This window comes from Triturus cristatus, chromosome 10 (genome assembly GCF_964204655.1).
Source record: "Triturus cristatus chromosome 10, aTriCri1.1, whole genome shotgun sequence".
In the NCBI taxonomy this organism is placed as follows: Eukaryota; Metazoa; Chordata; class Amphibia; order Caudata; family Salamandridae; genus Triturus; species Triturus cristatus.
Window position 1 is genome coordinate 1,056,945,991 of NC_140593.1, and position 24,905 is coordinate 1,056,970,895.

The window sequence follows — 24,905 nt, forward strand, 5'->3', positions numbered from 1 at the left end:
ATGTGTGTGCGCCGCATGTGCACACATGCACGATTCAGGGGTGCAACAGGGTGTCAATGTGACACCCTGCCACCCTTGAATATGCTCCCCCTATTACCGATTCGGTATTTACCGAATCGGTAATAGTGAATGGCTTCCCATTCATTCCTATGGGCCTCCAGGCCCATAGGAATGAATGGGAAGGCATTCCTTATTACCGATTCTGTAAATACCGAATCGGTAATAACGAATATTACCGAATAGGTAAAATTTACCAATTTTTTACCTACATTCTATTTACCGATTCTTAAATACTGAATCGGTAAAATTCGGTATTTAGGAATCGGTAAATAGAAATTACCTACATATGGCCCTTAATGTAGTAAGTATTGAAGATAAACCATAAACCAAAGGATTGTAATAGAGAAAACACCCTGGTACATTTAGTTGTGGTCCCAAGACTAAAAATACAACGTGCACTCTGTGAGTAAGTATTTAAATGTGATTATTAATGCTCGCATTATATTAGAGACTTATGATTTTGCCACTCCCTTAGAGAATCCCATATAATAAGTGTGGGCAGAGTGAGTCTATCAGTTCAGCTGATAATTGGAAATCCAGATTGCTCACAGACCTCTAGTGAAAGAATGAATGTCAATCCCTACCACACATCAATGCAAAAAATGCCCAAATGAAGGGCATCCGATCTCAAACGGATGGAAACAACATACAAAGGATATTATATGTTCCCATTGAAATGGTTGATGTTTGAGGCATTGTGACCACATGCCCTTGGCGAGCTGTTTGAACATTGCAATCCCATAAGAGGAAGGAGACGCAGACTGACATATTAATTTTAACATACTGGCTGCGTAAGTCAATCTGCAAATGCACAGAACATCCTAACAGTCAGATCTTGAAATATCACCAGTGTATCAAGTTGAATGTAAGATCTGGATTGCCAAAAAAGTTGTCAATGACAATTCGATCATTGGATTCCAAGAAACGTGGTCACTGATCCTAGTATTAAAACATACACCTTCATACTAAGCAGGTGTGCAGCTGAAAGTCTCATAGGCCACCCCGCTGGTGGCTGGGAGCATAGATAAAAGCAAATTTAAACTCTGAGGTTATTGTAATAAACTCAAACTATAATGTTATCCACTTTGATGGAATAGGGCTTGGGCCATAATAAATTATCACAATGGGCACAATAGGCCATAGGAGGGCAACTAGGTGCCACCTGAAGCCTCTGAACTGGATTGACTGATGTTAAGGCTTTTTGTAATTGGGGAATTTGTCCCACTTACAAAGTAAAAAAGGAGACTTGCAGCAGTGTTAAAATAAAAAACCAAACCCACTAAAAAAAAGATTGCTAGAATCCAGTGGTCAGTGATACTACATCATACTGAGACTTGGATAGAGTCAAATTCTCATTCTATCAGGTACATTTCAGTGAATGTGAAATAGTGACATCTTTATTGGGATATGATAGTTATAAATTTGTAGAAATCAACAAGGGCCTACTCTTCTGTTCAGTGTAGCCACCAAGTGTGAAACAAGGCAACTAAATGTTAACCTTATTATTGTAGCTCTCTGACAACTGGGGAAGGATAAAATGAAACATAGTAGAGTGCTTCCTTTGCGTCTGATGAATACTGCCAGTACTAGAAAAGTTCTCTACAAAACAGTAAGTAAACCTAAGGAGTACTATGAGTACTATGCATCAGGAAGTAATGGAAATAGCAGAGGACTATCAGAGATGGTATCAGATACTGAATAGCATCTGAGGAGGAAAATTAATCTCATATTGAACACAGAATGCTGCCAGAATGAAACTAAATAGTGAATTAACGAGTAAATAGGCTTGCTGACCTTCTCTCAGTAACCTGCTCAAAGCAAAATAAGGATCTGGTGAGTTCAAATTTGAAATTTCGGCTGGGTACGTTTGAGGGAGACAACTGCAAGAAAAGATCAAACACAATTTTATGAATATTGTAGTTCACCTTAAATTCACTTCAGGGCATTGTGGATCAAGATATATGTAGACCTCTACCCAGGCTGTTAGTATGGACCTAGGACTGGTTAGATTTTCAGTTTTTGAATCTCCCCCAAATTCTGACTGTACGTAGAGTCAACTTGGGGGGAGGGTTCATCCCAGCTTCCCCACCTGATTATTCATGTGATCATATGCAAATTGATCCTTGTACCACAGGTCCCTAACATTTCAAAATTGTGATCACAGAAGAATAGGCCAAATTCTGGAATATGGTATGGTATGGTAAGATATCTATAATTACATATACTTGACCATATTTAAACTGGCAATTGCATCAGTGATAAATTCATTTATATTCCCTCTCCATCTTTCTACCTCATTCTTGTTTCTTTCAGAAGGCCCTTCTCAGTCTTCTTTATCCCCTACTTAACACTCACTCTCAGCATTGTTTGCTCTGATTACAGAACTTTACGTTTAGCATTTAAGCCTGCATAAGCAAGGACTACTCCTTGCTGGATTGTCTGCTATTATTGTAAATACCGCTTTGAGTTTGCCTCTGACGTAAAAATTCCCTATTGACCCCCTTCAGTAGTTTCTACTGGGACACTGGGGGGCAGAGAGCACATAGACTGCTGAGATAGTTTTAAGAATCTGTGGCCAGGTTGTAACCCATGACTGTGTCACTGTATCACAAAAGTCTGTTCTGCTATGCTGCTGGCTTCAGAGTTTACAGACATGGTTCTTTTTGTTCTACAGGATATTTGATGGGCGGACCCCGCTACTAGCTATCATGGACCCCGTTATAATAAAGAGCATCCTTGTGAAAGAGTTCTACACCCACTTCACAAACAGGCGGGTACGTTTCTAAAAAGGTGCAGATCTAACAGAAGTGACCTGGTTATTGAATTAATACCAAGCACAGGATCAAAGGACGGGACTGCTTATCCTTGTGTTTGCAGTCATGATCTTTGTTTTAGACTTCTTGTTTCACATATCTTTGCTGTGTGAGAGTGGGTGAAAGGTGTAGGGTGACTTGCAAACCCAACGTCTTTGAGGTGCTTTTAATGTGCCAAATCTTGACAGTAGTAAGGAATGTATTTTTTGCAGTTGCTAGAGTGGTATGCAGTGCATTACACTGTCACTAATGAAAGAGTGTAAACATTTCCTATAGAATTGAGCATTACTAATGGCAAACCTGCCTTGGGCTTCAGAAATGAAACTGCATTTAAAAAGTGACGCATAGACATTTGGTGCTGCAAAGTGAAAACATGAGGCTTTGATATTCACAGGCTTTAGTTAGACGCTTTACACTTAGCAATCCATGTAAAATTTTACACAATTAATTCATAGCTTGATTTTAATATGGCTAGTTTAGATTTTGTTCTCATTATAGAATGTGATTTTAATTTGTAAAAATGTTAAATGTGCATTAGTAGAATATAAATTGTATTAAAATTAACACAGCATTTTATAATGTAGAAACACAGAAACAGCCCATGATTTAGCTGTTGCTCTGTAAGTTCCAGTTGGCCTTCGAAATAAGCAAAGGAATTTGTTCTCTCTCTGTGTTAAAGGGATAACTCAGAGCCTTAATTCTTCTAAAAAGAGAATAAAAAACACACATATTTTAAAAGTGCATTCCCATACTATGTTTAATGTCTCTTGCTTAAATAACATAATGCCACATGCATCAAAAGTAGGATTTGCGATTACCAAATAGCGATTTTTATGGAATTGCAAATCCTTATGCATGTAGGTATCGCAGTAACTTTTGTGATTCCTAAACATTAGCTGATAGCAATTCGGTAATTGCGAATCACTATTAGCTAATGTGACTCTATTCATTCCTATGGGCCGACAGGCTCATAGGAATTAATGGGAATGCATTCGCAAATTGCGATTACCAAATTAGTAATCATAAATTGCAAATGCAATTTCCAAGGGTGCCAGGGGGCCTAAGGCCCCCCTGATGCACCCATAAAAAAGGTAAGTGTCCACATGTGGCACACACACATGCCCTAAGGGCATGTGTGTGCGCCACATGTCACTTTGAAAAAAATGCACTTTTGTGCATTTTTCAAAGAATGCACAAAGTACCATCAACTTGAAGTTGATGGTAATTAGCGTTTCCTCAATGCACACTGAACCTTTAGGAAAACCTTGCTGCATGGCCTTTAAGGAATCGCAAATGGCCATTCCCTAAATGCATTCGCAATTTAGGTAATCGCAAAAAATTGAGATTACCTAATTTGCGTATGGAAATGGTTTCATGCATCAGAAAAGGCCTTTTTCCAGTCGAAAACGGGCCGATTGGCAAAAAGGTTGATGCATGTGGCCCATATTTCTTTTGCAGCTATGGTTATGTGTTTAGTTAAAAATAAAAGGTTTCTTTAAAAGATGAAGTCAGAATGTGTCTTGGGAAGACTTTTCGCCTGCCTGATAAATGACGTGTGCAGACAGCAGAGGGTTGGAGGTGTCCTTTTGGAGAAAGTTGGATTCCAGTTGGAGGCAGACCAAAAATCCTGTAACATTATTTATGATATAAACGCATTCCTAGTTTAGGAGTTTCAGAACTCTTGCAGAAACCTTGCAAAGACCTTTGCAAGAGGCAGACTTAGACAATTTTAGAGATGGGAGGCTGCAGGCTTTCAGACTTTGAGCTGAAGGGGGCAGAGCAAATGTGATTTGCAGATGCAGGGAAGGAAAGGGCAGACTTTGATGGAGAGCAGAACGGATGCAGACAAAGGCAGATTAGATGTAGGCTTTGATCCATTCTGACTTTTATCAAAATCCCCATGCTTTATGCTTTGACTAACTGACTTTGTCAAGGCTTATTTGCTCTATGCTTTATTCCTGCTTATGAGAGATCCTGCAATTATTAATTATTGATTTAGCTTTGTGCTAATCTCACTCTTGCTTCTATTCTTGAACTCCTCATGATTTCTGACTGAGTTCATTTGTGCCTCATTTTCTTAAAATAGGGATTCTTTACTTTATGGAACGCGCTGTATGCAAATTTATGATATGCTCTGTACTAATTTTATTTTTCAATGATCACTTCTGTAACCTGATTTATACCCGACTAATGAATGAAGAGGCTGAGAATCTTAAATTTTGATTGGAAAATAAATCTCTTTAAAACTACTCACAACTCTCATTATTGACTAAAAATGTGTATGTGCATTTGATTATTTACCCATGTCTATGAAGGAACCCTACTGGTAAAAATACAGTGGCTAAGATCCATCGCCTTGGATTGAAACAATTGTACTGGTAATTAAAGGTAATGGTGACATATTTTTATAATTTTCCAAAGAGAGATTGTCCTGAGATTTATGTGTTATTCCTAACATATTACATGACACCTGGAAAGGTGCCTTGAAGGAAAGTGGCACTGGGACTGAGAGGCATAACATAAAATGATAGGTCCCCCTGGAGAGTGTGGTGAGGTGGTGCCTCTGTGACTTCCATACCACACAGAAATGCATAGATCGTAGGCTGAATTGCGGTCCCCTCGAGTCCTGCATTATGTCTTCCTGCTTGGAAGTTTTGCTTGATTGGGAAATATGAGATCTAACCCTCATTCTTCAAGCATCTGGCCTGTCTTTGGCACCCTGTTTAAACTGGGGCTGCATTGCAGGAAATAAGCCCCATATTCTACACCTGTGCAAACAAGTGAGTACGTACCACTGTCTGTTAGAGTAGAAATTTAATACTGCCTTTAGATAATTTCCATTACTCCAATGACAACACAGCTACATTAAATGAGGCACCATGGATGCCTTCCTGTAATTCATATTTGCAAAAATAGAAGTGACGGTACTCTCCTCATTAAAAATAAAAGGATAGATGGTAGATTTCTGATTGGACCATTCCATTTTCAGGCCTGGAGGTGTGAGTTTATGTTGCGCGTTAAAGAATTTGTAAACCGAAAAAGTACTCCTAAATTCCAACATCACATGTCATTCAGCAGCCACTAGAGAATGTGCCCATCATATGTGGAAATCCCACTGACAGGGACTGTCCTGGCTCTGCCAAAAGAGAGTGGTGGTTCAACTTCCTGGTCTAGAGCGACATTGTGTGGCAGAGTTCCCTTGGGGAAATACTGTAGAGAATGAGGTGGCGTACGTCTGCACAAAGGTGAGTATAGTGTATGTACATGCTGGGAAGCACACAGCAGTTTGACTAGGTATGTGAGCACTGACCATGTGCACCCACTTTGGGGGTACATTATCAGTCCTCACATTTGGTGGTAGAAATTCCTTCATCTGCGTTGGTGGAGAAAGAAAATCCCACACTTCTAGCTCAAACTCTTATAATGTAGCAATCAGTGCAGAATGTTTGGTGGCCATCATTAACCATCAGGCTGTGGTTACTGCATTCCAAAGAAAGAAGCAGGAAGAAATGTAGCAGCCCTCATATTTCTTCTTGGATGCAAGAGTGGAAATAAGGCTGAAGTAGTTCATTTCATGATCACTCTCTTTACGCTGTAAAATAGAAAACAGTGTGCAGGAGGAGTAAAGTAGCTGAGAAGCGAAAATATAATCCAGAGTTGATACTCCACCAAAGCAAAAAAGCGTGTCAGAATTAGATTTATAAGATTTAAAAACACTCTGCAAGATTAGATGATAAGAGATTAGCAGCCCTTTGTTCAAGATAAAACAAGTAATTTGAGGACCTGAGCAAAGAAGCACCTATCAGTTTATCCAGATCAAGGTTAAAGTTGCCTGTGTTAAAGTCTAGGTCCATCTATACAAATTATTCACAGGGAGAATAGATCTTTCTGATAAAGTGAGTTGTGAAAGAAATCATTTCAGTAAAGTGCAACCAATGTGGCTACACATTAGTCCACTTTTTGATCTAAGTTTGATAGATTTAATTATAAGTTCAGAAACAGGTCAATGTAGATCATTCTCAATAAAATTGTATAAAAGTAGATCAGAGTAAGTCCAAATCTCCTTAAGAGATGTACCCTATACAGTACAAAGCAAAGAAACTAACTCTAAGAAAATGACGCAGGCATTCAGAAAGGAAAAATGCAGGTTAAATTGCATCAGATGATTCTTCTTAATCAGCATGAGTAACCTAACTTTCCCTACAGTACTTTAATGAGGGCAACCCTAAACAAAATGCTTTTGAGTAAGGACATGATCAAATTTAAAAAAAGAAAGGTGTCAGCCATCAGAGTCTTCAGTAGAAACACTCTGACGATTGGTCGAGTAGCTTAAAGCCACTCAAGCAATAGCGTGCGTCTACTCCTAAGAAAACCCAAGATGGACGCTCTCTGTCACTAAAACACAGCACATAATATCAACTGCCGTTGACTCATGTGGCTCCTCCTTGGGAAATTTCAATAGCTCTGGTACAACTGGATACTTCAGTACCTTTTCTCAGTCATATAGCACATTATCTCTTTTCATCCTTGACCATTCCTTTCGCAATGACATATTCTCTCCTCACATGTTGCCGCAATTTCCTTGGCCAACTCTTCTTTCTTACGCTTTGCTATCTATTAACCAAAACTCCTTTATTCTAAATAATGAGGCTTATCCACACCTGCAATAAAAACAACTCAGCAGCGTACACTCCATGCTTGAAGGTTAAACGTGAATTTCAAATCATATGTGAGCAACAACTAAAATTTCTTCTTGAGGCCTAGTTCTGCTAAGTTAACATGTGCATAGAGTTACACTAGAGGTGTCCATCTTTCTATATAAAAAATAAATGCAATTGCTTAAAGCATTAACAAATGCTATGAAATATAAATGTCTCAGAATAAACTTATTTGCACATAATTAATTCAAATCATACATATTAACGTTAAAAATTAGTTGTATACATCCTAATTAAACATCTAACATTATGACATTTAAGGTTATTATTAATCTATCACGTTAATACATAAACTGTTACGTAACATTATTAATCACAACCTAAATACATATGTATCAAACAAAAGGCCCTTTAGTATTAAACTGCTCCACCCCTTTTTAGTGCATTAGTTACGACAGAGTATGTTTGAGCGCTGACTATGTGTGAGTATGATTCACACCTATATTATCTCCAAGATTACACTTCTTCAAAAATGTCACAATGCTCTCAAGATTTGCATGGTTACAAATTACTTCCTCAATTGATTCACTGAATGCTTAATTTTTTTCTTTTCAGACAGCCTTCAGCAGATTTAAATAAATATTATTTATAAGGATCTACATATTTCTACCACCTAAATAGCAGTGATCCAGAGATATTGCTTTACAATGGGGATACTGTGAATCTATCAATGAAATAGTTAAATTAATGGCAGTTGTCACATATATAGAGAAAACTCCAGATGTTCTAACAAAGTTGTTAGACTTGACAGCCAGACAGCTCATTTCTTGCAAGCCACCAATTGGAATTGATGTAGTTCTCAAGATTTCCTGCAAGCAAATGATGCTCCAAGTTGTTAAGAGGGTTGATGCAATATCCTGAGCAAGCAGTTGTCTGATACCAGCCATGTTTCATGAAATGCATAAGTTGTGGCCTGCACAGCTGTTTCTCGATGATTTCAGATTGGATCGGGCTAGGAAGGAGTAGATTTAGAACCAATGTTAGTGGACCGCCAGCTCCAGATTGCTTGTTTTTAGTCCTACTAGGTAATACAGTTATATTATAGGATACTTCTTTGGCTCTCTTCTTTGGATGATAATCCTCCATTGCACAAAGAGTAATTGATCTCAAACAACTTGTGGTACCATATTGTTAAATCTCAATATTACTATTGTAGTTTCCACACCAGTGGTCGTCTGAAGTGTAACAAAATGTATTCTAATAATGTCCTTTGTTTGCATGTGTATTAACCTCGGAACGTGTTGAATTTGTCACAGAATATTGCTGCTGTTTAACATATCCTCACTGCCTCAAGAGATATATTATGGAACAAAAGCAAATTCAGATGGGTAATTTTGACCAGCTAGGCTGGTACTGGTTAATGAATTTTGTTGGTTCGGATATCAAGATGCTCATTCTAATGACATGCTTGTTGGTGGTTGGTGGTTGGGGTAACTATAGTCCCTCCTTTCAGTCTTTGATTCAAAGGTTTGTTGATATCCATTTACCCTGATATGCTTTGGGGGTTTTTCTTCGGCTTCATCTGAATGTTAGAATGGAAATGGCTCAAAAAGTGTGTCTATTCAATATGGCCTGCTAAAATATCTTGATTCAAGTTTATATATTCATTAAGAGGAGGCCTTGTCAATCATTCATTGAATATTGGAAATATTTTGCTTATTATGGACTCTGTTCTAATTATTTTCAGTTTTAATACTTTATTTCCACATCTTGTCATAAATGTTTTCTTACAATATGACGACTATGGCATTTAATTGATACAATAAAGTACATGTATAAATTAGAGGCCTGGTAAAATCAGTAAAAGATATACAGCAACATTATTTAAGAATGATACCGTTGCAATGTGCCACCTCGGCATTAAATAAATCAATAAAATGCATATATTATACACCAACCTATTTAAAGACTAATTGAAAGTGTGCAACAGCATTATTAAAATAGTAATTATAAATAAAGTACTCATTTGTACAATAAAATATGTACAATAAAAATGTTGGGTTTTTCTCTTGATAGCTTCCACTCTCCAGTACCACCCAATGAAATTACATTATAGTAATCAGAAGTGTTATGTGCAAAATAATAATGGTAAAACAAACGTAAAATACATAAGGATACAAAATACAATAGATACAATCGTATAAACCACTTCCCTTCTATGCTTATGATCCTTTAACTTATAAATTATTTTATGGAATCAATTATCATTCGCCCTCTGTGCCTTGCCTCTAAAACCCCACATTTGGCACAAAAACCTTGCCACCGCACTCGCAAACAATGGCCTGGCATCGGACTTTAAAATGTAATTTTGTAGTTGTCAGTTTCCAACTGCTTGCAAATCGAAGGGAGACAGTTTTTCCTCTGCAACACTTACAGTGGGCATGCAAACATTACGTGGGCTAAGGTTTCTTGTTGGTTTTCACAGCCTGGCCAGCTACATGTTAATGATAATTAGGGCTCCCGGTTTTATGGTATTTATTTTTTTGCCATTTCCGTCTGTATTTATCCATATTTATTTTTTGGGCTTTTTTTCTGTATTTATCCATATTTATTTTTGCCACAAGCAAAAGGCGACGCTACAGCTAGTATTTTTCCACATTTATTTACACCATACTGTCCCACTGAGAGAAACTCGCACTGCCTTCAGCACAACTCAATTGTGCTGCGACTAAATTCAAATTATGCACTAGACAACAGTAAAATGCTGTCTGAAAAAAAATGAATAACACCCTGGAAAAAGCAAACACTCATAGGGAATGCAAGAATAAGCAAAGCATGTGAACTGTAATCAGAAAAAAACATGTTTACCTTAACGGTTTTAAACTCATTATTCAGAAATCAGTAAGTGATATTGCCTGAAAAGTTCAAGACATGGCTACAAGACCAGGAAGGGACCCCTTTCAATGTCCATTGCTTATATCCTTTCAAAATGTATGCAGTTTGGTTTAAAAAAGACCACATCCCCAAACACAGAGCCGCATTTTATAAGCTAAAATAATTAAAAAGTTGAAAACGATCATATTAAACGTTTCCACTCTACCCATCAACCAGGTATTGCAGTCCCTTTAGGAATGGCGCACTTACCCACCCTGGGAAAACATTGTTGTTCAAAGAAAGAAGATAAAAAGAAAGTAGCGCTTTCACTGGCAAACTCTGTAAAGTGGCGCTAATGTGTGTGGGTGTAAATAACAGTCTGACCTGTCTGCTGTCCACTCTGTATTGCTTTATTTAGGTATTTAACTATTTTTTCTCTCCATTCCGAGGTTTTTCTTTTCAATAGAAAACGGTCAGAAAATGAGGACATTTACAGCCAAAGTGTTCAGCCTTTTTTGGATCAATTTCACAGGGGAACAAATAAAGAAAAGGAGAGGCAAGAGAGAGTACCTTAAGCGCTGCCTCTTGAAATCAGCACGTAAGCAGGAGCGAGACAGAGACAGAAAGAGGTGGAGGAATAAAGAGAGAGGGCAGCCGCCAGAGGCAGATCAGGAGTAGTGGACACGGTCCTTGCCATGAAGGAAAAGAGACAGCGTTTATTTTTTCTCCGTTCTCTGCCCTTCCCAGAACGGCTGAGCCTTCCTGCAGCATAACAAAAGGCAGAGGGCGGGTGGCCTCTGACTCCAGGCAGGTCAAGTGCAGGGCCATTAGGTAGCGCTTTCGCGGGCTAATGGCCCTGCGATAACAGAAGGGAGAGGGGAAATTCCTTTGTGAAGTGCTCTGCCGCCCCGAGCACTTCACAGGTCTTTAAAAGACCATTCGCTTGTTAATGGGGCTTTGTTGGTTGTTGGTTGTTCACCCCTTCTAGAGCCCCTGCCTCGCCACTCCGACTATTGCTGGAAGAATTAGCACGTTACACAATACTGCCCTGTCAGCTGAAACCCAGAGGCATCGGGTTTTTGCTTGCAGGAATCGGGAGGAGGGAGACTAGCGCGGCAACATTTACTCGTATTTTACCGTTTATAAATATAAATACAGACAAAGGAAATATCGATTTCCGTCTGTATTTATATGTATAAATCCGTAAATACGGAAAACCGGGAGCCCTAATGATAATGTTACTGTGATTTATAAAGCGCACGTATACCCGGAGGTGTCTTGGCGCTAAGGACGGAAGAGAATCTGTTTTGGCAACTAGTTCTGGAACAGCCAGGTTTTCAGACCTTTTCTGAAGGAGGCGAGAGAGCTTGCGCTTCTGAGCTCAGTCGGAAGAGAGTTCCAAAGTTTAGAGGTGCTAAAGTGAAAACTGCGGCCACCCCAACGTAACGTTAACATTTTTGGCACTTCCAGGAGTCTGGCTCCTGAAGAGCGAAGATGTCTAGTCGGTTCATGCCAGACGAAGAGGTTTTGCAGGAAGATAGGACCTGTATGGTTTAGTGCTTTGTACGCCATGGACAGCGCCTTGAATTTAATCCGTTGTGCAACCGGGAGCCAATGAAGACTATGAATTTCTTTGGAAACAGATTTATGCCTAGGGATATTAGACAGTAACCTCGCAGCTGAATTCTGCACGCTCTGAAGCTTTTTCAGGCACTGCTTCTGCACGTTTACCAATAGTCCGTTACAATAATCCAATTTAGACAGAATTAAGGTTTTCCTGGTATCTGCGGGAATATAGGGAAGAATCTTCCTCACTTTCTTAATAAGGAAGTGGGCGGAAGAGACAATTGCGTTTGTATGTTGAGTGAGTGAGAGTTTGTCGAGCCACACTCCCAGGTTCTTGGCCTTCACCGCAGGTTTTGGTGGCTCTCCCATCTCTACAGGCCACCACAGACTACCCCAGCTTAGTCGCATATTGCCAAAGATCAGAATCTCTGTTTTATCAGAGTTAAGTTTAAGACAATGTGTGTTCATCCATTGATTAATGGCACACATACAATTTTGAAATTATAGGGGAAGTCTGATTTTTGTACACCGTCACCACAATCTGGGTGTCGTCAGCGTAGGATGTAAGATTGAAACTGAAATTCCGGATCAGCGGGGCCAGTTCGGATACATAAACATTAAATAACGAAGGGCTCAGGGAAGAGCCCTGTGGCACTCCACATGGAAGGGTATAAGGCTCAGAGTGATACTTGTCGACCGAAACTGTTAACCTCCTATCCTTGAGAAAGGAGGACAAAAGGGCCAGTGCAGTGCCCCTGACCCCTAAGCTCTCGAGCCGCTGATGCAAGAGAGAGTGATCGACGGTATCAAAGGCAGCTGACAGATCAAGGAGTATAAGGGCAGCCGTGCCTCCCTGATCCTTAACCGCCCTGATCTCCTCTGTGGCTTTAATGAGTGCCGTTTCGGTGCTATGTTCTCGGCGGAAGCCAAACTGTGAGTGATCCAGCAGGTTGTTTTCGCAAATGAATTGGGTGAGTTGGACATTCATGAGTTTGTCAATTATTTTAGCAGGCAATGGTAATCGGGCTATGGGACGATAGTTATTAGGGTCAGAGGCGTCTAGCGTGGGTTTTTTTTAACAGTGGAAGGATAGAAGTATCCTTCCACATGGATGGAAAATTTCCAGAAATAAACATTGAGTTGAAAATTTCTGTTAGCCCAGGACTCACCAGATCTGCAACTTCTTTTAGGAGTGCTGGTCGGCAGGGGACCCAGATTTTGCTTCGTGAATGTATTTAGCCACGGTTTCCGAAGAGACCGGCGAGAAGGTAAGTAGCATATTAATATCCTGGTCATTAGTAGGGGGTTGGATGAGAGGGGAATTGACTGGGGTGTCCTCAAAATCTTTAAAGATATTCAGCACTTTGGTTTTAAAAGCAGCTGCAATGTCATCACACGTCTTTTGATTACCCTTAACCCCTAAGGTCTTGGGAGTGGCGAGTTTGTTCACCGTTGAAAAGAGTACTTTAGAGGAATGTTTAGCACCCTCAATCTGTTTGGTGAAGTAGTCCCTCTTTTCTGAGATCAGTAGACTTTTATACTGTAATAAGGCTGTCTTGTAGATTCTTTTCTCGGGAGAATGGTAATTTGCACGGCACCGCCTTTCTAATTGACAACATTTTTGTATTTCTTTCCGAAGAGCGTTGGAAACCATGGGGCTGAAGGACTCAACCTATTACCTGTTGGTTTTTTGATAGGTACAGAGGCTTTGAACGCATCATTTTGCCAATCGGTATGTTTAGGGACTGTTATGTCGGGGTGACCGTGTAACTGTGGGCGGGAGATCTCCAGCTGAGTGCGAAGGATTGTTTTATCCATTAAATCCCAGTTTCTTCTGGTCGTGGCTGGGGTCTTGGAGGTCCCACCGGGTCCAGGGGAAGTAATTGGGAGGTCGAATTTAATGAGGGAGTGATCTGACCATGTCAGAGGCAAGGTCTCTGTGCAAGTGAGGCCATGAGCTGATGTAAAAATACCATCTAGGGTATGTCCTGCCTCATGAGTAGGGGTCTGGACCAATTGCGTAAGACCCACTGCCCCCAGTGCATCCAACAATGCGTCTGTCTCCCTGTTGCCCCTATCTTCAAAATAGAAATTAAAATCTCTGAGTATGGTAAAATCATTATTTTGAAGGGTGGGTTCTAAAAGGCTGTCTAGGTTTGAGGTAAAAGTACCTCTGGAGCCAGGAGGCCGGTACAGTAAAATGCCTCTGAAGGTCTGCTTTGGGCTGAGGTCAATAGCAAAATAAAGAGCCTCATAGAAAGGCGTAGAGGTGGAGTGAAATCTGTCCGGGAGATGTTCCCTCAGAATGATTGCAACTCCACCTCCACGTTTTGATGGTCTATCGACCCTGAATGCCTGATATCCAGCCGGAGTAGCGGTAACAAAGTCAGGGTCGGAGGCCACGTCTGCCCAGGTTTCGGTTATACAGAGTATATCCAGTTTGCTGACTGAGATTTTATGTGCTATCTCGTATTTGTGTTTTGCCAAGGACCTGGCATTTATAAGGCCCCTATGCAGTATGGTGTTCTCTTTGTTTGTGGGAGAATTGTCACTTTCAGATCTTTGGACGGACTGGAAAGCCCTAGACATTTGTGTTTGTGGTAGGGTATAGCCACATGGGCACAATGCGACACCGTTGTCAGGAATGAATTTGCAGCAGTTTACCCTAGGAGAGTTGAGGAGGAATAAATCTTTGGAGCTATACCTGGGCACCTGGGTACCGGAAAGATCAGGGGTCCTGGCCCTGGGCCCGGTCCAGGTGCGGACGGGCGCAGATGGGCTTGCCTTTGGAGCGCCTTCGGTGCGCCACCATCGCGCCCGCTCCGCGGAGCTGCCAGCATTTGATTTTGTAGTCTACTTCCCCCACCTCTAGCCCGGAAGTGAACCTGCCGAGCGCTCCCTCCACATCAATCAGGAAGAACCCGCGGTAGACCGCGGAGCGCGAGGCAAATGAGGGCGTCAGAGGAAAGGAGTGCAGGTAGGAGATTACTTTGTTCAAATGAGCAAATTTGTTAAAATATTTCAAACGTTTTCTAAAAACAGGAGAGCTTAAAGAGTCACACAGCAGTAGAAAAACCAAGCGCTCTCACCAATGCGCGTCTGCTGCGCGAGGCTGCCAGCATTTGATTTTGTAGTCTATCTCCCCCACCTCTAGCCCAGAAGTGAACCTGCCGAGCGCTCCCTCCACATCAATGTGGAAGAACCTGCGGTGGACCGGGGAGCGTGAGGCAAAAGAGGGCATCAGAGGAAAGGAGTGCAGGTAGGAGATTACTTTGTGCAAATGAGAAAATTTGTTAAAATATATTTAAAACGTTTTAAAAAACAGGAGAGCTTAAAGTCACACAGCAGTAGAAACGCCTAGCGCTCTCACCAACGCGCGACATGTGACCTCAGTACTATTGTTCCATTTGCTACTAAACTCATACAGGAGCAGGGTACCAAACCTAAACTGGATATATAATATTCTATCCCTGGGACATTCTATAAGATCTAAATAACTTTCCAGGGAGCGATCCTGTTTGTGATTCATGAAATCTAGGGTAAGCTTCCCCCAAAACCAACTACTATATCCCCCATCCCAGTGGCTATAACCATATTCTTAACACCTCTCAGCCAGCTAATTTTAGTAGCTGTGTCCCTGCATTTTACATACTTCAAAGCACATGCATATGGCAATAGTTTATGGGTTGACTTGATCCTTAGCCATTAATTATAGAAATATTACATGGCTTGGTTATAGAAGTTCTAATGAGCATACTTTTATTTTTTCAGCCTTTTCACTTCTCTTCTTGCAGCAGTTTAGAGCCTGATGCTGAATCCAGAGGGCCCGATTCACAGAACTAACTTAAGACAAAATCCTAAACTTACTACCATTTTCGTATTCACAGAAGGCACTTACTCATTTTGGTATTCACAAAAGACACTTACTCACTTCGGTATTCACAGAACTTAGGAGTCCTAACTTTAGGACTCCTAAATGCCTTCTGTGAATACCGAAAGTCGTAAAGTTAGGATTTTTCTCAGTTTAGGAGTCCTAAAGTTAGGACTCCTAACTTTACTACTACTAAACTGAGAAAAAGCCTAATTTTAAGGCTTTCGGTATTCACAGAAGGCATTTAGGAGTCCTAAAGTTAGGACTCCTAACTTTACTACTAATAAATTGAGAAAAATCCTAATTTTAATACTTTCGGTATTCACAGAAGGCATTTAGAAGTCCTAAAGTTAGGAGTCCTAACTATACTACTACTAAACTGAGAAAAATCCTAATTTTAAGGCTTTCGGTATTCACAGAAGGCATTTAGGAGTCCTAAAGTTAGGACTCCTAACTTTACTACTAATAAATTGAGAAAAATCCTAATTTTAATACTTTCGGTATTCACAGAAGGCATTTAGGAGTCCTAAAGTTAGGAGTCCTAACTATACTACAACTAAACTGAGAAAAATCCTAATTTTAAGGCTTTCGGTATTCACAGAAGGCATTTAGGAGTCCTAAAGTTAGGAGTCCTAACTTTACTACTACTAATTTGAGAAAAATCCTAATTTTAAGACTTTCGGTATTCACAGAATGCATTTAGGAGTCCTAAGGTTAGGAGCCCTAACTATACTACTACTAAAGCGAGAAAAATCCTAATTTTAAGACTTTCGGTATTCACAGAAGGCATTTAGGAGTCCTAAAGTTAGGACTCCTAACTTCTGTGAAAACCGAAATGAGTAAGTGCCTTCTGTGAATACCAAAATGAGTAAGTGCCTTCTGTGAATACCAAAATGGTAGTAAGTTTAGGATTTTGTCTTAAGTTAGTTCTGTGAATCGGGCCCAGTGACTCTGGAGTTGATAATATATCGCTTACACTGTCAAAAATATTCTCTGTAGTCTGCCCTAGGTGGCTCTAATAAGTGGCCCACATTTTTTCAATATAGTTGCTAAAGCTTCTGCATTTCGGTTTGAATTTCAGTATATAGAGTGGTAACTGTGGCGTTGAGGTCAGTGGTTACTTTGAACAACCCCCATTGCATCTCATCGGTGGGTCTGTCTATATTCAGATTGCTTTTTTTTTTTAATTATCCACTATAGTGTTAGTCAGATTGCTAATGTGCAAACTTTGTCTACCATCAGGGTGCATGTGCATGTAGAATTTGAGTGCTTAGTAATTAGTTTATCTAAATTGATTACTGAGTTAGTGGTTTTTTGTCTAAACTACAAATGCAGGTGGCCAAAGATTGTAACTGGTCCACCTAAAGCTCTACTTTGTATAACTGCCTTGTTAGTGCATTTGTTGCAGCACAAAGAGTTGAATTAACAGATGTTATTATGTTGCCACACACTGATTTAGGAGTGTTGAAGGAGAGCCCAACAACACCCTTATCACCCAGCTGTGAATAGTCCACCTCCTCTAATAATCCAGCAGCTGACTCACTCTGAGCAACACTTTCTGTACTGTGTAAAATATGTTGTCCCCTATAGTGAGGTGTGTCGAAGGATCTACAGTTGATGACCGTTTTTTTATGGGTATTTTTTCCAAGTCCTGATAACTATACTTCATTTTTGCAATTGTATTAACGATGCTAGGTTGTGTCACTGATTGAGGAATGTGACCAATTAGAGTGGTTAGCATTATAGAAGTTGTCACAGTTGAAAGTTTCTCTACTTCACTGCTTTTTTGTTAAAATAGTGTTTAATGGTTAGTGTCCATGTTTTCTCTGGTTTCTGCTAACCATCACCTCTACTATGGTTGGGTAGATCTATGATGTCCCCTTTGATTTTGATGGAAGTGGAGTTGATCTCAGGGTAAGATGCTCATTTCATTTTCTCAATCTCACACCATTACGATGTGTTAAAAACTTTATTCGATAGCTGCTATCTATTTGAAAGGGCTGAATTGTGACCTATGTGTTTCTGGCAATTGAATATCCTTGGGCTGAAATAAGGTATTTGATAATTTGACATTAGCTTGGTATAGGCAGTGGTTATGATTTTAGACCTCTTGAATCCAGTGCAAGCAAACAGGCAGCAGTAAAACTGTTTATAAAACAACCAGTCAGACCCTCTGAAGCTAAGCAAATTTAAATCACTTCATCTTTCTTTCGCTGTGCTTCCATCTTCTCCAATCATCTGGTGAAATCCGAGGTCCAAGAAGTGGGCAGAAATGAGCAGTCAAATGTTTATGTGGTGTATGGGTTGCAACAGCACCCAAAGCATCATGTGCCCACTGCCTTCTGTGGCTCAGGTACAGCTCAGCAGAGCAGGTACCCTTATGACAAGTGTGACACAGGTCAGCCCCCATGAAACAACTCAAGTGGCAATCTGCTGCACACCCCGCACCTATTGACCCCATGGTGTATGACTGTTGTGTAGCTGCTCGAATAACAGGGGTGCTGAGTCTCAAGGCTGACTGCTAACCCGGCAGACTTCCACAAACAATACAAATGTGTCCGGAGCTGTTAACCCCTTCAGTGCCACGCCCTTTCCCCGCCCTGTGCCGGCCGTTGCATTAGCGGGCGGGGTTCATGACGAGATGAGCACAGCGCAACCGCGCTCCATGACGAGACCATCTCGTCATGGGCACTGAAGCGGTTAATGAACTAACTCAGACCTGGGCTCAGTTCAGACTAGGACCAGGATACCCTCCCGGGTGATAGTACCCTTTACAAATACACATAACACATTAGGAGAGCTCAGAATGGCATTTTGATGCGTAGCTGTGTGGCGTAGGACATTGTGTTTTGAAAAGTCAGGTTGGAGGGCCCAAACACCAGGATAGCACATAGAAGGACGGGAGTGTTCAGAGTATTCCTGAATACATATATGTTGATTTAAGTAGAGTCAATCTACTTTTATATACATTTATTTTCCTTCAAGATTCTGCAACAATTAATATTTGTCTACAAAAGTATTGTAGTGTGATATTTTGGATGAAATAGTTTGTGAGAATACCACTTTTTGCCACTTAATAACCCATGAGGCATTAACAATATTTACTTGCATGCCTTTAGAGGTAATGTGGCTAATGACACTTTTTATACTGTAGTTCTTTTTTTATCATAATGATTTATTATATTATATTTATTTTTTAGAACTTTGGCTTGAACGGACCCTTGGAAGCCGGAGTGACTATTGCTGAAGATGATCAATGGAAGAGGATTCGTACAGTGCTATCCCCAACTTTCACCAGTGGAAAACTAAAAGAGGTAAAAAGGAACACTTTAGAAATCCCCAATATGATTTCCTGCTGGAAATGTGGTTATGTCTATAAGTACCTGCCTTCTGAAAATATTAACTGAGAGGATGAAGTGTTGTTGTAGGGAAACTAAGCCTATGCATATGTTTGTTGCGCTCTTCTCCCTGTGTGTGATGTGATCTATAAAAATTAACATTACTTCTCTATAACTGAACATTCCATATAGTAAGAATAATGCTTATGCATGCACTTTGATGGTTAGGAAAAAGTATTTGCATAATTTGAAAGCATTCACTGGTCCCTTCTTGAACCTTTGTGGATCCTTTGCCCACCATGTACAGGCGTACAGCCCAGGGCACGTTTTGTAGATAAGTGGCCAGCGTCAGGCTGGTAAATGTCATTACACTCATGTACTTTGGATATCATACACATTCCCTGTATGTAAGGTCAGCACACTGATGAATGGTGAAGTCCTAGCACTACTGTTCTCCTACCTCCCTACAATATGGAAAAAAATGTTCTTTACATTCAGATCAGTGTATCTTGTTTACTAAGCACATTAAAGACAACTATTACTAATTGTAATGGCTATATTACTTGAAACAATTCCCCACTTGACTGGTCAGTGAGAATGTGGTATCCTGGGTTGGTTATTTTTTTTTTCTGGTCATGGGTTTTAGTTTCAGTGTGGCTGTCTGAAGTGGCCATGGTCCATGAAAGAAGCTTGAAAATCAATCTCTGTATCCTGTGGGTTCAAGATATTGCATTAAAAAGACCGTAAGATGCAGTGCTGCAACTAATTTATTATTAGCTCACCTTTTGCTGCCTCTGGCTTCATTCATGTCATCAAGTGCATGTGTTTTATGCATTGCCACTACAATACCCGAAGGATACAAGATCATCCACCATGACCGCATCAACAAGTGTAGCAGAGGAATCACCATCATACACAAACATAAATAAACAAACAGCAAACCCATCATCAGGGGTACCCTCGCCTACCCTCCTCCAGGTTCATGTCCAGCCTTCTACATCTTCATCTCCAACTTCATCGCCACCCTCACCATAGACTCCAACAACTACATTTTCCTTGGTGGCCTCGATTTTCATCTCAATGACCACAATGACATCAACACTACCAACTGCTCGACAGCTAGTACAGCATTGGACTCACCCAAATCGTCCACGACCATTCGCACACCGAAGGCCACACGCTAGACCACAACTTTACCTCCGACGACCGCATCAGATATTGCCACAACATGGAACTCACCTGGACCGACCACCTATTTCAACATCACTAGCTCACAGACGTCTGCTCCCAGTCTGTGCAATGCCACTGACTGCAGCTGGAGCAAAGTCTCAAAGGACTCATGGATCAATACCTTCAACACCACCCAACCCATCTCGTCCAACAACCTAGAACAGAACGTCCGACAGCATCGCTCCCATCACCTTACCATCCACACAAGATCCATCAAGCAGGCTAGCTGGTGCAATGAATACCGCAGAACCACTAAATGACACTGTAAACAACTGGAAAGGAGATGGTGCACCAGCAGACATGATCGACAAGACCGCCTTCAAGACAGCCCTCATCCTCTACCACAGACAGTTGAGAGAATCGAAGCAAAAAAGGCCTCAGCCTCTCAAACTGAATCAAGCACCAATAACAGCAAAGAACTCTTCAGCATCGCCAAAGTATTCTCTACCCACTCAGCTGCAACAAACAACATTACCTCCTCACAGGAACTCTGCGACAACTTTACATACTTCTTCCACTACAAGATTGCCAACATCTATAGAAAGTTCAAAACCCAGCCCAAGACCACCGACTTCTTCAAGCAACACAACGACCCTGCTACCACCAAAGACATCAGACTGACCAAGTGGAGCCAGCTCGCCCCACAGGACACTTCCTCCATCATAAACTCTGTCCACTCAGAGGCCCCAACTGACTCATTCCCTCACCACATCTACAACCTAGATGAAGCCAGAATCAGCCACTTACTCACAACCTTGTTCAACATCTCAATTGCCGCTACCACTTTCCCTGAAGACTGGAAACATGCAGAAGTCAACCCCATACTAAAGAAACCATCAGCAGACCCCAGCAAACTCAACAACTACTGACCTATCTCCCTGCTCCTGTTCCCATCCAAAGCATTAGAAAAAGTAATCCACCCACAACTCTCCACACATCTAGAATGGAATCTCTTACTCGATTCATCCCAAACCAGATTCCGCAGCAACCACTGCACCAAGACAGCCCTTATCATGACTACCAATTACGCCAGAGCACTACTCAACTAAAGAGAGACTGTGGCTCTGATCCTCCTGGACCTCTTGGTAGTCTTCGATATGGTCTCCCACCACACACTCATCACAAGGTTGCACAACATAGGCATGGAAAGAGCTGCTCTCAGATGGATTGCCTCTTTCCTCACTGGAAGAATGCAAAAAGTATGCCTTCCCCTTCACCTGCTATCCCAAGCATATGAACTGTGTAGTAACCCATGGATCCTTGCTCAACTGCACACTATTCAACACTTATATGACACCTCTGCCCAGGATCCCCAAATCAGAGCCACAGGGTTAAATGCTAGAGGGTCAGATGGCTCAGAGGGCACATAGATTATTCTTGCAGGAAGGTAGTTACTCAGCTAGCACACAGGGTGGACTGCCAGTAGGGTATTGGCACAAACTATGGACTTCTAACCTGAATAAAGATTGTTAGACCAGGAATGGTTCACAGACTTTCCATCCATATGCATCTTAATTTAGGGGCACATTAACTATTATTTCATGCAACACAGTGCAGCAAGGGTACTTGCTGTGTTGCATGAAAAGGAGAGAGCAGAAATGCTCCTTATTTACAAATATATGGTGCATTTCTGCGCTGTCCTTCCACTGTTGCATTGTGTGATGCCTAGCAGCAACGGAGGCACACTTGTGCCATAACGCAGGCCCCCTTGCACTATGAGCAGGATTGTTTTAGTGCAGGAAGGCATACCTTCCTGTTCAAAAACAATCTTTAGAGGCATGTTCCTCTTTCTACCTGTTCTGCAGAATGTAGCACACATGTGAAGAGGAAGTATCAAGGAGAAATAAACATATTTCTCACTACACCTCTGTCAGGTAGCCGCGCCATTTTGGCACAAACCCAGGTTCACAAGTCTTTCTGAATATGGGGTTGTTTCGAAATACAGATGTGGGTGTTTGGGAACCCCCATGCAACAGCCATGCAATGCTACCCGACATAAAGTTGTGCAAGGCTGCTTTAGGTTACTTTGCATTTACTACACCATGCAATGTGTATTTGCATCGCTAAATAAATGCCCAAAATGGTTTTCCGTCAGGGTTGTGCCTCAAACGTGACATGACCCGTGCAAAATCATGGGAAATCTGGGCCGTAGTGTTTATGGGCCTGATATTCAAAGCTCATGTCACAAACCAACATGTCCAAACTGCACTACAACTGGCCTGTGATCTTGGCTTCTGTTTGCGATGTGATTGGTCGGATCACAAAATATAGATTTGGAAAATCTTGCCTACCTAATGAATAATAATCAGGCTGGAGGCCCTGTGAGACCCCACTTCTCATTAGATACCTGAGAATGCAGGTTGTATGCCTGCAAGGCATAGCATACTTCCAGACATTCATTTCCTGCACGCACCAAAATCTCAAATAACAACTCCAAAACTTCAGTTAATGTTGATTTTCAGAAGGTCCTTTTCAAATACTTATATTTGCTTTGAGAATTATTATTCAGAGAATGCATTACTTCAAGCCTTCAAATTCCTCTCAGTACCCAGGACAGTATACACTGTTAGCCCATATGCTCTAGCATTGCTCACAAGACTACCTGCACATACCCCCTTAAATATCTAGTTCCAGTTTTACTAACGCTTTGCACTGGACTTGCGTCCCAACAGGGACTCAACCTGGAGCAACGGGTTTGAGTGGAACTTACTATCCAACACAAACCAGGAATTCCTTTGGACAGTTCCCCAAAGTAACACAAAGTTGCAACTTTATGCCAAGGGAGCAATCCATCGGTGCACTATGCAGTTTGATGCAAATCCTGATCTAATAATTCGTAGATAGTGCCTCATTTTACAGTACACATACTAAGCAGGAGACATCTTAAAAGATATTTTTTGTACTGAAAGGATGCCCTTCCTGTATAAAAACCTATACCTTAGAGAACGTACACACCCTTGAATTCTAGCATAAGGATGTTTCTGTTGGCACATGGCAGCCAAAAGTGCACCAGCGCTGGTAGAGAAAACATATGCCATATCATAGTAGATAAGCTACATTTTTTTTCTACCTCTGTTCAACTCAAAGCAGTGCAGCTGGTTTGGTTGCTGTGCTGCCTTGCTTAAAATATTATTAAATCTTGGCGCCACTGAATGCACATTTTACTTTAATGCACTCTGCCTTTGCACCTGGGTTTCCATGTTAGCTGTTTCTACTCCAGCTCTGATATGTGGTTGGCCAAGATGGGTGGTCTTTTACTAAAGGAAGGTCTTTAGTGCCAGAAATTGCTGATATTTCAAACATGTCTATCCAGCCTGCACCCAGCTGATTTTGCCATTCGTGGTGGGAGTTTTCATTGCCCTACTGAACCTGCCTTCTGAAAGGGACTCTAGGCTGCTGCCATTGAACCTAAGGCACAAACACTAGAATAGAGAGCTGCCACGGACAAGACAGCATTTTCAGGGGACTCCCAGTCCCACAATCCCCCCTTATACCGCACTTGAAAACCATTTGCCTCTTTTAAGGGGCACTGCAGTCCTGCACCTTGGGGGCTGTGCCTAGCTGATTTCGCTGTTCCTCGTGGGAGCGTTCCTCACCCTGCTGAACCTGTCTTCTGAAAGGGACTCTGGGCTGCTGCCATCAGACCTATGGCACAAACACTAGGGTGGAGAGCTGCCGCTGATGAGCCGCCGGGGATTACCAGTCCCACAAACTCCCCTGATACCACACCGGAGGACCATTTTCCCCATTTAAGGCACGCGTCAGTCTTGCAGCACAGGAGGCGCATGGGCAAAGCCCAGGCCAGGGGCGGGCCCATTCTGCACCCCTCAGTGGCAAAAAGAGGCTGGGCCACATCTCTTGTTTTAGTAATCCTGCAAGTGAGTTGGCCTGTTTTTTATGTGTTTTATCTTTCGTCTGAATGCTGGAGACTGATTCATCTCTGAGGACTTCCTGGGTAAGACTTTGTTTCTTTTCACTGAAGGACCATTTTACGTATCATTTACTTTTCATTTTGACTTTATGAGGCCTTAAGCTTGGTGCACCAGCAGTCCCTCCCAATTTGTGATTACCTGTTTGCGGGGTGTACTGTTGGCGGTCCTATCTTTGTGTATTTGCTCTTTTTGGTTTCCTGCCTGCACCACCACCTTTCTGCCCTGGTGTTTGGCCCGTAGGCCCTTGAAGAAACATGGGGAAAAGAAAGGAGGGGTCAGTGAACACAAGGGTTAAGGGCCTCAGCACAAGCAACACTATCTTATCTTGTATCTCCAATGTGGTGGGGGTACTAACTGAGGAAATCTCCAATGTAGAGGAACACCTCATTCAATCCCAACAGACATCTGGCCCCCAATCTCCTTTTCAGGTCATACTCCTAATTGTATTGCGGCTTCTGCGGGGAGACCATCTGCTGCCTCTACCTCCAAGATCCTCAAGTGTCCTGTTACTGAGCCCCCTACAGACTCTCAAATTTCTTGCGTGATCCATGCACCAGTTGAGA

General features: G+C 41.5%; 1 protein-coding gene across 1 annotated transcript in view; it reads left to right on the top strand.

Annotated features, from left to right (window-relative positions):
• The window catches only part of LOC146796556 (cytochrome P450 3A21-like), a 248,516-nt gene that overhangs the window by 101,737 nt on the left and 121,874 nt on the right, over positions 1-24,905 (top strand). Inside the window, exons 4-5 of the mRNA XM_085629192.1 lie at positions 2,735-2,834; positions 19,043-19,156. Coding sequence (XP_085485318.1) covers positions 2,735-2,834; positions 19,043-19,156 — 214 coding nt within the window. The remainder of the gene's footprint in view (positions 1-2,734; positions 2,835-19,042; positions 19,157-24,905) is intronic.